Source organism: Chiloscyllium plagiosum, unplaced genomic scaffold (genome assembly GCF_037043375.1).
Source record: "Chiloscyllium plagiosum isolate Xiang-an unplaced genomic scaffold, Cpla_swu_hap1 HiC_scaffold_10, whole genome shotgun sequence".
In the NCBI taxonomy this organism is placed as follows: domain Eukaryota; kingdom Metazoa; phylum Chordata; class Chondrichthyes; order Orectolobiformes; family Hemiscylliidae; genus Chiloscyllium; species Chiloscyllium plagiosum.
The window spans coordinates 74654991-74669329 of record NW_028270148.1 but is presented as its reverse complement, the minus strand read 5'-3'; the positions used below and the strand labels follow the sequence as shown (position 1 = coordinate 74669329).

General features: G+C 42.8%; 1 protein-coding gene across 16 annotated transcripts in view; it reads right to left on the bottom strand.

Annotated features, from left to right (window-relative positions):
- arid1b (AT-rich interaction domain 1B) overlaps positions 1-14339 on the bottom strand; it is a 620676-nt gene that overhangs the window by 44526 nt on the left and 561811 nt on the right. For 10 of the 16 annotated variants that reach the window (XM_087991455.1, XM_087991461.1, XM_087991456.1 and 7 more), the window contains one exon: positions 330-505. In XM_087991455.1, coding sequence (XP_087847581.1) covers positions 330-505 — 176 coding nt within the window. The remainder of the gene's footprint in view (positions 1-329; positions 506-14339) is intronic. The other 6 variants (XM_087991454.1, XM_087991467.1, XM_043696152.2 and 3 more) reach the window with 1 other exon arrangement.

Genomic DNA, 14339 nt, shown 5'->3' with positions numbered 1-14339 from the left:
ATATACCCCAAAAAAAGATACATCGGGTACAAACGATACTCCAGGACAGGCAGAATTGTTATATTTTCAAGAAATTTCAACAGCCTAAATTAGCCATTATGTAGTTTTTGACCTTATGTCACAAATAACATACCTCACCAGCAGCAAGTAACAATTGATTTTACCTCCCTCAACATACAGATTTATAGGAATGCAGAGCATCTTAGTCATTATTTATATACACTGCAATTCTTTTTTAATAAAAGAAATGTACATGGCAACAGATGGAGTACTGTAACAACTATCAGTTAAGGATAAAATGAAAAAAGGAATTTTAATTAGCTATCTACCTTTCCTCATCCCACCAAAGGGATCCTTATTGGGTTCGTATGACATTCGATTCATCATTTCAGGCATATTCATCCCCTGTTGGTATGGAGCATTTGGGGTCATGGAGCCCCATTTCTGGAATGCTGGATCACTAACGTCGGAGAAGGGATCCTGCACACTGATTGCATTATTCCTGCTTGGGTTAAAAATAGAAGAAGCTGAAATTAATTGTGAACTGATACAGACCACTAAGTTCAGACTAACAAATTAAGGGAAAAGAAAAATGACTTATTTTCAATGCTTTAAATCGCTTCATGAGCTCTGAATTTCATGGAGGTTATATTTGATTTAGATGGGTGCATCACAATATCATCAGAATGACAGTGAATTATGAGTACGGGCTACAGGGACCAGGTGTGTATTCTTAAGTGTTGATTCGAATTGATGATGAAAGAAATTGATTGACTAGATAAAGAAAAACCTTCTCCTCAATGGTAAGGGAGTCCAGAATTAGGGATATGACATTAACATGAGAGTTCGATGGTTCCGAAACAATGTTTGGATGCACTTCTTGGCGCAAAAGTTAAGGAAACCTGGAGCCTACTTTGCCAGAAATCTTTGAGGTTAAGTCAATTGAAATCTTCAAAGCTGAGATTGGTAAGGTTTTCATCAGGCAAGTTTATTAGGGTCATAGAATCAAGACAAATAAATGAAGTTAAGGTAGGTAAGATTAGGATTTACCACGATCTGGGCAACTGGCTGAAATTTGAATGGCCTATTCATGTTGCCTTTTTCCCCAAGTTCTGATGGGCAATTAAAAACAAGTATAATACCTCAGCTCATTGTATTTCTGAAGGAAGGGTACGAAAATCTGACTGTCAGGGAAACTGAAGTTTAAATAAGTTTTGTTCGATTGAACTGCCTTTGCCAATGTACATTTGGGAAAAAGGTATTAATAGCAAAAGGCACTTCTGCCAATGGGCAGAAAAAAGGAGTGACAATATCAAAAAAAAAATTATAGGACTCTACTCATTTTCATAGAACTATGTCTTGTGTTGGGTAATTACTCTGTAGCTCTGACTAAGGCTGTGGAAAGGTTCAAGGCTCCAACTGCTCACCTTTTCAAATGTTAATTGACTGAGTGGACACAAGTAGCATTCAGAAAAGACACTAGAGAGTATAACATGAAACACACAGAATCTTTGCCAGTGATCCATTAGATCTTTGCACCTTTAGTGTAGTAGGAATTAGTTGGTAGTGGCTTAATGTGTCATTTGGCATAATGCTATAAATTTGTACAGTCAATAATGCCCGAATGAAACTGGAAAATTGTTTTGATATGGTTTAACATCCAGATAGAAACAGATTACTGAGAACTCATTTCATCTGTCTTCAGAGAAGGAATTCGGTGATCCCAACCAATACGGGGATCACAACTAAAGTTCTACAATACTGCTGAAATTAGCAATCCGATGACATACGTTATGAACCATAATGGTCAAATTTTAAAATGGAAGAATCTGCAGGTATCAATTGAACATGATGTGATTAAATATGCTCTGGGACACAGATCATCAATATTTTAGAATTGAGGAGCTTTTTAAACAAGAAAATGTCGGTACAACTTTGTCTGTGTGTACTCTGTCATTGTTATACTGTACTACTCTGCAGAGGTGGCAGAATATTTCCAAACTGCCAAGTAAAATTTAGGCATGAAAACTTGATGCCCATCCATGTTTATTTTTAAGTTAAGAGTAAAAAAGATTGTTCAAAAGTCAGTTCACATGAAAATTATTTTTGCTTGTTCTAATATTTTGGCTTATTGACACAAAGACACAAACACTTGACATGTTTCATTCAGTTATTTGCTCAATTCACTTTTTCAACAGTTTCAACAGATAGGGTTTACAGTATCATTTTATATCGTAGAAGTGAATATAATAAATTATGATTGAAAAACTACAGGAAGTGCTATTGAGGGTGGTTTTGTGGGGACATGACTGGACTAGCAACCTACAACCCGAGGCTACTGTTTTGTGAACGAGTTCAAATTCAACATGGCAGATCGTGAAATTTCAATTCAATTAAAAAAATGTGGAAGCAAGATCTGGCCTAATGGCAACCATCACTAATTGTTTAAAAAAGCCATCTGGTTCGCTAATGCTATTTAGGGAAGGGAATCTGCCATTTTTATTTGTTCTGGTCTATATGTGATTCCAGATCCACAACAATGTAATTGACTCTTAACTGATTTTTGGGCAATTAGGGATTGGCAAAAAAATGCTGGCCTAGTTAGAACTTCCCACATCCTCCGAATGAATCAAAATCCTAGAAGATCCGTATTACAAAGATAGTTCTTTGAATATTCACTGCTGATGGGTAAAGTGCGCTAGAATCAGCAAATTCAGGTCTCCCTGGATTAAGTTACTTTCCTCAATTATACCAAAAAAGAATTAATCACTACTTGGATTTCCTTTTCAGCAATTAACTCTTCTTCTATATTATTTTACAAACTAATATAATTCACCAGTGACAAAGCAGTCCTTACATAAAGAAATTTTCCCAACCTTTCCCTGCACTTGCAGTGATAATCTTAAATGGCGATAATTTTTCATTGAATTCTCAATTAGAATCATGAAATCTTACAGAGCAGTACACCATTCAACACAATCTAAGTGTGCCAACTCTTTGAAAGAGCTACCCGATTAGTCTCACACTCTTGCTCTATTCCCATACTGCTGCAAGTTGCTTCTTTTCAAGTTTATAGTGTGTTGAAAATTACAACGAATTCAATTTCCAATACCATATCAGCCAGTGCAATTCAGATCATAACTTGCAACAATTAAAGCAAATGGTTTTTCCTTATTTAGTCCATAAAACTCTTCAACTTCCAGACCAAATAACTGTGCAAAATCTTCCTCACTAACATTTGTGTTACAACTGGGGAACTGTCTCCTAATCTACACAATCAAATCTGACAGTCATATTTGTCTTAAGACACTTACTTTTCCATTTATTGTCACTTCCTATTGAGTTTACAGGAGAAAGACAACAGGGATGGCAGCAGTGTCAGGAATGACTGGCTTTGAGAATCCTCAACATTCGATTCTCGACTCGTGTAGTAGCACGACAGGAGGTTACACATCGGCAAATCTCCTGCTGATTGTCATCAACCAGTCGATGAATCCGTACTCCTTGGAAGAAGTACTAAGGATAGCAAGGGCAAAGAACATACTCTGGGTACAGGACTTCAACTCAATCAAGATGGACTTGGCAACAGCACCACTGATCAAGTTTGATGTGGATGAAGGAAGCTAATGTACTGTAGCCAAGTTTGCAGACTACTGAAAAATAGGTGGAAAGGTGAGTTGTGAGAGGGATACAAACAGTTTACAGAGAGATACTGATAGGCTAATTGTGTAAAATATTGGCAAATGGAATATAATGTGAAGCTGTTAATTTTGGAAGTGTACTGATTAGAACCAGGTGAATCTTATTCACTATGAGATCCTTGATTGAGATTGTTAACCTCGACCAATCAGGGAGCCCTGGTTGACCAATATAAACAGGGGATGTTCTGGCTTAGTTGGTTAAAGTACTAGCTCGGTAAAAAAAAAAATAAAGAGGGGATCTCTACCCTCCCCCTCACTGTTTTGATCACACAGCACTGTCCGTTGATGTGAAGGGCAGTGTTTGTCACTGGCCACCCGGGTGTTATTCCTATCTTCCTGATGGTGGAAATTGAATAAAGATTGGTGCACTTTGTGTCTTTCACTGTGTCTCACACCTGCACACACACACCATGGGTGCTGGGGATAAAATAAGCACTACCGCACTTAGGTGGTAGTGTGGGGGTTAAATAAAAAGAAAAAAAAAAGAAAAAAAAAAATAAACAGGGGATGTTCTGGCTTAGTTGGTTAAAGTACTAGCTCGGTAAAAAAAAAAATAAAGAGGGGATCTCTACCCTCCCCCTCACTGTTTTGATCACACAGCACTGTCCGTTGATGTGAAGGGCAGTGTTTGTCACTGGCCACCCGGGTGTTATTCCTATCTTCCTGATGGTGGAAATTGAATAAAGATTCGTGCACCTTGTGTCTTTCACCGTGTCTCACACCTGCACACACACACCATGGGTGCTGGGGACAAAATAAGCACTACCGCACTTAGGTGGTAGTGTGGGGGTTAAAAAGAAAAAAAAAAGAACAAAAAAAGAAACAAAAGAAAAAAAAAGAAAAAAAAATTAAAAAAAGGGAAGTGTCACTGCCCTCTGATGTGAAGGGCAGTGCTTGTCACTGGCCACCCGGGTGTTTTCCTATCTTCCTGGTGGTGGAAATTGAATAAAGATTTGTGCACTTTGTGTCTTTCACTGTGTCTCACACCTGCACACACACACCATGGGTGCTGGGGACAAAATAAGCACTACCGCACTTAGGTGGTAGTGTGGGGGTTAATAAAAAAAATGAAAGAAAAAAAATATATATATATAAACAGAGGATCTCTACCCTCCCCCTCACTGTTTTGATCACACAGCACTGTCCGTTGATGTGAAGGGCAGTGTTTGTCACTGGCCACCCGGGTGTTTTTCCTATCTTCCTGGTGGTGGAAATTGAATAAAGATTCGTGCACTTTGTGTCTTCCACTGTGTCTCACACCTGCACACACACACACCATGGGTGCTGGGGATAAAATAAGCACTACCGCACTTAGGTGGTAGTGTGGGGTTAAAAAAGAAAAGAAAAAAAAAAACAGGAGATTCCGCAGGGAGTGGAGTGCGAAAAAAAAAAACAGGGGATCTCTACCCTCCCCCTCACTGTTTTGATCACACAGCACTGTCCCTTGATGTGAAGGGCAGTGCTTGTCACTGGCCACTCGGGTGTTTTCCTATCTTCCTGGTGGTGGAAATTGAATAAAGATTCGTGCACTTTGTCTTTCACTGTGTCTCACACCTGCACACACACACCATGGGTGCGGGGGAAAAAAAAAGCACTACCGCACTTAGGTGGTAGTGTGGGGGTTAAAGGGGAAAAAATATAAAAATAAAAAAAATAAAAAAAATAAACAGGAGTGTCTCCCCTCCCCTTCTCTGTAAAAAAAAAAGAAAAAAAAAATAAACAGGGGATCTCTACCCTCCCCCTCACTGTTTTGATCACACAGCACTGTCCCTTGATGTGAAGGGCAGTGCTTGTCACTGGCCACCCGGGTGTTTTCCTATCTTCCTGGTGGTGGAAATTGAATAAAGATTCGTGCACTTTGTCTTTCACGGTGTCTCACACCTGCACACACACACCATGGGTTCTGGGGATAAAATAAACACTACCGCACTTAGGTGGTAGTGTGGGGGTTAAAGGGGAAAAAAAAATATAAACAGGGGATTTCCCTCCAATTCTATTTTGATTTAGTCCCTACCCTCCCCTTCACTGTTTTGGTCACACAGCACTGCCCCTTGATGTGAAGGGCAGTGTTTGTCACTGGCCACCCGGGTGTTTTCCTATCTTCCTGGTGGTGGAAATTGAATAAAGATTGGTGCACTTTGTGTCTTTCACTGTGTCTCACACCTGCACACACGCACCATGGGTGCTGGGGATAAAATAAGCACCACCGCACTTAGGTGGTAGTGTGGGGGTTAAATTATTTAGGAAAAAAAAAAGAAAAGAAAAAAAAAGAAAACAAAAAGGAAAGAAAAAACAAACAAACAGGAGTTGAGCAGGCAGGGCAGCGGTTAAAAAAAAATTGAGAAAAAAAAAACAAAAAAATAAACAGGGGATTTCCCTCCAACTCTATTTTGATTTAGTCCCTACCCTCCCCTTCACTGTTTTGATCACACAGCACTGCCCTTTGATGTGAAGGGCAGTGTTTGTCACTGGCCACCCGGGTGTTTTCCTATCTTCCTGGTGGTGGAAATTGAATAACGATTCGGGCACTTTGTGTCCTTCACTGTGTCTCACACCTGCACACACACACCATTGGTGCTGGGGGAAAAAATAAGCACAACCGCACTTAGGTGGTAGTGTGGGGGTTAAAAAAGAAAAAAAGAGAAAAAAAAAACAGGGGATTTGGAGAAGGAGCACGCGGTGTCGACCAACACCCTGGAGTTGTTCAGGGAGAGGTGGGTGCCGCAGGGAGTGGAGTGCATCATTTCTCCCTCCAATTCTATTTTGATTTAGTCCCTACCCTCCCCTTCACTGTTTTGATCACACAGCACTGCCCCTTGATGTGAAGGGCAGTGTTTGTCACTGGCCACCCGGGTGTTTTCCTATCTTCCTGGTGGTGGAATTTGAATAAAGATTGGTGCACTTTGTGTCTTTCACTGTGTCTCCCACCTGCACACACACAAAGAAAAAAAGAAGAAAAAGAAAAAAAAAAGAAAAAAGAAAAAGAAAAAGGGGAGTGTCCCTACTCTATTTTGAAAAAAAAAATAAACAGGGGATTTGGAGAAGGAGCACGCGGTGTCGACCAACACCCTGGAGTTGTTCAGGGAGAGGTGGGCGCCGCAGGGAGTGGAGTGCATCATTTCCCCCTCCAACTCTATTTTGATTTAGTCCCTACCCTCCTCTTCACTGTTTTGATCACACAGCACTGCCCTTTGATGTGAAGGGCAGTGTTTGTCACTGGCCACCCGGGTGTTTTCCTATCTTCCTGGTGGTGGAAATTGAATAAAGATTGGTGCACTTTGTGTCTTTCACTGTGTCTCACACCTGCACACACACACCATGGGTGCTGGGGATAAAATAAGCACTACCGCACTTAGGTGGTAGTGTGGGGTTAAAAAAGAAAAGAAAAAAAAAAACAGGAGATTCCGCAGGGAGTGGAGTGCGAAAAAAAAAAAACAGGGGATCTCTACCCTCCCCCTCACTGTTTTGATCACACAGCACTGTCCCTTGATGTGAAGGGCAGTGCTTGTCACTGGCCACTCGGGTGTTTTCCTATCTTCCTGGTGGTGGAAATTGAATAAAGATTCGTGCACTTTGTCTTTCACTGTGTCTCACACCTGCACACACACACCATGGGTGCGGGGGAAAAAAAAAGCACTACCGCACTTAGGTGGTAGTGTGGGGGTTAAAGGGGAAAAAATATAAAAATAAAAAAAATAAAAAAAATAAACAGGAGTGTCTCCCCTCCCCTTCTCTGTAAAAAAAAAAGAAAAAAAAAATAAACAGGGGATCTCTACCCTCCCCCTCACTGTTTTGATCACACAGCACTGTCCCTTGATGTGAAGGGCAGTGCTTGTCACTGGCCACCCGGGTGTTTTCCTATCTTCCTGGTGGTGGAAATTGAATAAAGATTCGTGCACTTTGTCTTTCACGGTGTCTCACACCTGCACACACACACCATGGGTTCTGGGGATAAAATAAACACTACCGCACTTAGGTGGTAGTGTGGGGGTTAAAGGGGAAAAAAAAATATAAACAGGGGATTTCCCTCCAATTCTATTTTGATTTAGTCCCTACCCTCCCCTTCACTGTTTTGGTCACACAGCACTGCCCCTTGATGTGAAGGGCAGTGTTTGTCACTGGCCACCCGGGTGTTTTCCTATCTTCCTGGTGGTGGAAATTGAATAAAGATTGGTGCACTTTGTGTCTTTCACTGTGTCTCACACCTGCACACACGCACCATGGGTGCTGGGGATAAAATAAGCACCACCGCACTTAGGTGGTAGTGTGGGGGTTAAATTATTTAGGAAAAAAAAAAGAAAAGAAAAAAAAAGAAAACAAAAAGGAAAGAAAAAACAAACAAACAGGAGTTGAGCAGGCAGGGCAGCGGTTAAAAAAAAATTGAGAAAAAAAAAACAAAAAAATAAACAGGGGATTTCCCTCCAACTCTATTTTGATTTAGTCCCTACCCTCCCCTTCACTGTTTTGATCACACAGCACTGCCCTTTGATGTGAAGGGCAGTGTTTGTCACTGGCCACCCGGGTGTTTTCCTATCTTCCTGGTGGTGGAAATTGAATAACGATTCGGGCACTTTGTGTCCTTCACTGTGTCTCACACCTGCACACACACACCATTGGTGCTGGGGGAAAAAATAAGCACAACCGCACTTAGGTGGTAGTGTGGGGGTTAAAAAAGAAAAAAAGAGAAAAAAAAAACAGGGGATTTGGAGAAGGAGCACGCGGTGTCGACCAACACCCTGGAGTTGTTCAGGGAGAGGTGGGTGCCGCAGGGAGTGGAGTGCATCATTTCTCCCTCCAATTCTATTTTGATTTAGTCCCTACCCTCCCCTTCACTGTTTTGATCACACAGCACTGCCCCTTGATGTGAAGGGCAGTGTTTGTCACTGGCCACCCGGGTGTTTTCCTATCTTCCTGGTGGTGGAATTTGAATAAAGATTGGTGCACTTTGTGTCTTTCACTGTGTCTCCCACCTGCACACACACAAAGAAAAAAAGAAGAAAAAGAAAAAAAAAAGAAAAAAGAAAAAGAAAAAGGGGAGTGTCCCTACTCTATTTTGAAAAAAAAAATAAACAGGGGATTTGGAGAAGGAGCACGCGGTGTCGACCAACACCCTGGAGTTGTTCAGGGAGAGGTGGGCGCCGCAGGGAGTGGAGTGCATCATTTCCCCCTCCAACTCTATTTTGATTTAGTCCCTACCCTCCTCTTCACTGTTTTGATCACACAGCACTGCCCTTTGATGTGAAGGGCAGTGTTTGTCACTGGCCACCCGGGTGTTTTCCTATCTTCCTGGTGGTGGAAATTGAATAAAGATTCGTGCACCTTGTGTCTCTCACTGTGTCTCACACCTGCACACACACACACCATGGGTGCTGGGGAACAATAAGCACTACTGCACGTCGGCAGTAGTGTGGGGGTTAAATTAAAAAAAATAAACAGGGGATTTGATCACACAGCATTGCTCTTTGATGTGAAGGGCACTGCTTGTCACTGGCCACTTGGGTGTTTTCCTATCTTCCTGGTGGTGGAAATTGAATAAAGATTCGTGCACCTTGTGTATCTCACTGTGTCTCACACCTGCGCACACACACCATGGGTGCTGGGGAAAAAATAAGCACTACCGCAGTTAGGCGGTAGTGTGGGGGTTTAAAAAAAAACCAGGAGGCAAGCCTGGGTGTCCCCGGAGACACAGCACGCAGTGTCCACCAACACCCTAGGGTTGTTTAGGGAGAGGTGGAAAAAAACCTAAACAGGGGATTCACCAACACCCTGGAGTTGTTCAGGGAGAGGTGGGCACCGCAGGGAATGGAGTGCATTATTTCCCCCTCCAACTCTAATTTGATTGAATCCCTGCCCTCCCCTTCACTGTTTTGATAACACAGCATTGCCCTTTGATGTGAAGGGCACTGCTTGTCACTGGCCACTCGGGTGTTTCCTTTCTTCCTGGTGGTGGAAACTGAATAAAGATTTGTACACCTTGTGTCTCTCACCTGCACACACACACCATGGGTGTTGGGGAAAAATAAGTACTACTGCATTTAGGCGGTAGTGTGGGGGATTTTTAAAAAAAAGGAAAGAAAAAAAAACAACTGCAGTGCCAGATACCCTGTTCACTCTGAGAGCTGGCTCTGGAGGGAGCTGGACCAGCGTGTGTGTGTGTAAGGACTCTCCTCCTTGACTGTGTCTGAGGGGAAGGGGACTGTCCCTGGACCAGCTTCCCCACACAAAAAAAAACGGGCTGTCAGAGGCTCTGTTCACTCAGAGCTGGCTTTCAGGGAGCTGAATCAGTGTGCAGGATTCTCCATTTTTTTTTGTCAGGGAGGGGACAAAAAAAATTAAAAAAAAATATAAACAGGGAATTCACTGACACCCTGGAGTTGTTCAGGGAGAGGTGGGCGCCGCAGGGAGTGGAGTGCATTATTTCCCCCTCCAACTCTATTTTGATTTAGCCCCTGCCCTCCCCTTCACTGTTTGATCACACAGCATTGCCCTTTGATGTGAAGGGCAGTGCTTGTCACTGGCCACTCGGGTGCTTCTTTTCTTCCTGGTGGTGGAAATTTGAATTAAGATTCGTGCACCTTGTGTCTTTCACTGTGTCTCACTCCTGCGCAAGCACAATATGGATGCTGGGGAAAAAAATAAGCACTCCCAAAGAAAAAAAAAATAAACAGGGGATTGAGATTCGAGGTTTGCCCTCTTTTCCTTATGAACTGGTTTTACGCTGGGGTTTGGGGGTCTGGCTTTGCCACCCCTTTCCTCTGTAAATTGCTGTTTCTTGTAAACTGCTGTTCATTGTTAACTGTTCATTTGTAATTTATACTGGTTAATAAAATTTTAAAAATACATAAACTGGAGATTCAGAACCTCTTCGCTTCAGAGGCTGACTCCAAACTGGCTGACCACAGCTGGTGTACTATGCACGAGTAAATAAAGGGTGACTTGGTGGCGGTATACCAGCCTCTGTGTAGTTATTTCAAGAAGACAGAACAAAAAAACCTATGTAAATAGAGAAAAACTGCAGAGAGCAACAAATCAAAGGAACTTGGCGGGTACTTGTGCAGCTAGCATGGTAAACCAGCACACAAGTGCAGCAGATAATCAAGTTGGTTAATGGAATGCTGGCTGTTATTTCAAGGAAGTTGGAGTATATAGTGGGGATGTCTTGCTGTAATTGCATAAAATGCTGGTGAGGCTACATTAGGAGTACTGAGAGTGGCTTTGGTCCTCTTTTTAAAGGACAGATATAATTTCATTGGAGGCAGTTTAGAGAAGGTTCACCAGGATGATTTGTTGTTTGGACACATTGTCTTGTGAGCAAAGGCTAAGCAGTTTGGGACTCTATTGACTGGAAGTTAGAAGAATAGGGAATGTGCTAACCGAAACGTGTAAGATTCTTAAAGCTAAAAACAAATAACTGCTGATACTGGAGATGTGAAACAAAAAAACAGAAAGTGTTAGCAAAACTCAGCAAGTCTGACAGCATCTGTGGGGAGTAAGCAGAGTTAATGTTTCTAGTCTAATGACTCTTAATCAGAACAAAGTACTATTTAATTGGTGATTTAAATGATCTGACGATGAGCCATGTAGTTACTGATTGTGGTGCTGAATGGCCTGTTTCTGCACTGGAGGGATTCTATGAACAAACTTATTAATGTACGAATGGATCTTCATCAATAGCTGCTTCTGAGCAGAAAAGATGCTTTATAAGCAAGAGTGAAAGCCTTTCTTCCTGTCCGTCTCTGCCTTTCCCTCAACATCAAAAGTCAATGACTGATGAAAAGGAAACTTGGAAAAACCACTGCTGAAAATGTGTCGCTGGAAAAGCGCAGCAGGTCAGGCAGCATCCAAGGAACAGAAGAATCGACGTTTCGGGCATAAACCCTTCTTCAGGAATGAGGAAAGTTTGTCCAGCAGGCTAAGATAAAAGGTAGGGAGGAGGGACCTGGGGGAGGGGCGTCAGAAATGTGATAGGTGGAAAGAGGTCAAGGTGAGGGTGATAGGTCAGATGGGGTGGGGGCGAAGAGGTCAGGAAGAAGATTGCAGGTTAGGAAGGCGGTGCTGAATTCGATGAATTTGACTGAGACAAGGTGGGGGGAGGGGAAATGAGGAAACTGGTGAAATCCGAGTTCATCCCTTGTGGTTGGAGGGTTCCCAGGCGGAAGATGAGGCGCTCTTCCTCCAACCGTCGTGTTGTTGTGGTCTGGCGATGGAGGAGTCCAAAGACCTGCATATCCTTGGTGGAGTGGGAGGGGGAGTTGAAGTGTTGAGCCACAGAGTGGTTGGGTTGGTTGGTCCGGGTGTCCCAGAGGTGTTCTCTGAAACGCTCCGCAAGTAGCCGGCCTGACTCCCCAATATGGAGGAGGCCACATCGGGTGCAGAGGATGCAATAGATGATGTGTGTGGAGGTGCAGGTGAATCTGTGGCAGATATGGAAGTTTCCTTTGGGGCCTTGGAGGGAGGTGAGGGGGGAGGTGTGGGCGCAAGCCTTGCACCTCCTGCGGTTGCAGGGGAAGGTGCCGGGAGTGGAGATTGGGTTGGTGGGGGGTGTGGATCTGACGAGGGAGTCACGGAGGGAGTGGTCTTTACAGAATGCTGATAGGGGAGGGGAGGGAAATATATCCTTGGTGGTGGGGTCCGTTTGGAGGTGGCGGAAATGACGGCGGATGATGCGCTGTACATGAAGATTGGTGGGGTGGTAGGTGAGGACCAGTGGGGTTCTGTCCTGGTGGCAGTTGGAGGGGCGGGGCTCAAGGGCGGAGGAGCGGGAAGTGGAAGAGATGCGGTGGAGGGCATCCTCATTCCTGAAGAAGGGCTTATGCCCGAAACGTCGATTCTCCTGTTCCCTGGATGCTGCCTGACCTGCTGCGCTTTTCCAGCAACACATTTTCAGCTCTGATCTCCAGCATCTGCAGACCTCACTTTCTCCTTGGAAAAACCACTACTCATTGAGAAATCAAGGCTCTTTCAAGTTTCATTACTCCTAAGGAACAAGGACAACAGTAGAATAGTTGGGACTCTGGTTTCATCCTTGCAACTCCAGGAATCTATATACTTTAAATTGTCTATACCTTACTGTCAGTATAGGCAGCCTCCTTATCTCTGTCTTTTTTTTTAAAGCTTACCTACATTAAAGTGTTTATTTTTGGTGCATTTTCTTGTTATAATAAAATGCCATAGTCACTCTAGTAAATCTTGGAATTGGCTCTCCATTTTTGATAAGTTGAATTGAGGTCTGGTAGCTGCAAAAAGAAAGTAGCAACTAACCAGGAGAGGGCACAATCACCTCTCTTCACCTGGTTGTAAAAACAGAGTGAATGTTTCAAGGCAGTCATCCTTCTTTAGAACGGACAGCATCTAGGAAAAAGCGATATTTATCTTGAGGACAAAGGAAGAGTAAAGGATTGAGTGGATAGGTAGACATTGAGTTCTGAGACAGAGGTACACTGAATGTTAACTCTGCTTTCTCCTCAGACACTGCCAGACGTTCTGACTTTCTCCAGCAAATTTGTTTTTGTTTCAGATTTCTAGCATCTGCAGTTCTTTATTTCATTTTCATTCCCTCAAATCTCCATTGTTCCAAGAAGAATAACCCAAATAATCCCAGCTTTTTCAGCCTAGCTTTGTGGCTAAAATTCCTCATCCCTGGACCTATTCTGATATATCTTCTTTGCATTGAATCAAGGACCCTGAAATCCATCAAGTGCAGGAATCAAAACTAGATTTAATACTCTAGCTGTCCTAAGCAGAGTTCTACAGTGTTTCAGGATAAATTTTATGCTTCTATACTCAATACTTCTAGTAATGAAATGCAAAATCCCATATGCTTTACAAACTGTTCTTACTATATTCTGATACCTTCAAAGATCTCTGCACATGAACTTTCCAGCTCCCTTTGTCTCTGTACATTCCTTAGAATTGCTATTTAATATATATTGTCTGTCCTTATTGCTTTTGCCAAAATGCATCACCTCATATTTATCTTTATTAATTCCATCTGCCACTTCTCTGTCTGACATGTCATTTCATCTGTGAACCATTGCAATCAACTGGTATCTTGTCAGTCACACCTCCAACTATAGACAGAAGGGAAGAAGGAGCTCAGTAGTTCTCTCTCACCACGCCCCTAACATATGATAGGTAATGGCAATCTTCACGAAAGAATCGAAGGAACTCTTGGTTCCCCAACACCTATTGGGAAATCTACAAAGCTCAAGTGAGGACTGCGATGAGTACCCAGATGAGTGCAGCCCCACGACACTCAAAGGCTCCATATCACCTAGAACAAAGCATTCCAGCTGACTAAACAAAAAAAATCCTGTCCTGAACAAAGGTTACTGGACCCAGAATGCTAACCCTGATTTTTCTTAGCTGCCAGACCTGCTAAGTTTTTCCAGTAATTTCTATTTTGTTTTTCTGTATCCAATTGATTGCCAATCACTCAATGCCTTCAATATTCACACCTTTTACTTTAGAATCATAGAATCCCCACACTGTAGGCACAGGCCATTCAGCCTACACCAAACCCATAACCCTGCATTTCCCATGGCGAACCTATCTAGCCTGCACATCCCTGGACACTACGGGCAGTTTAGCATGGCCAATCCACCGAATCTCCACATCTTTGGACTGTGGGAGGAAACT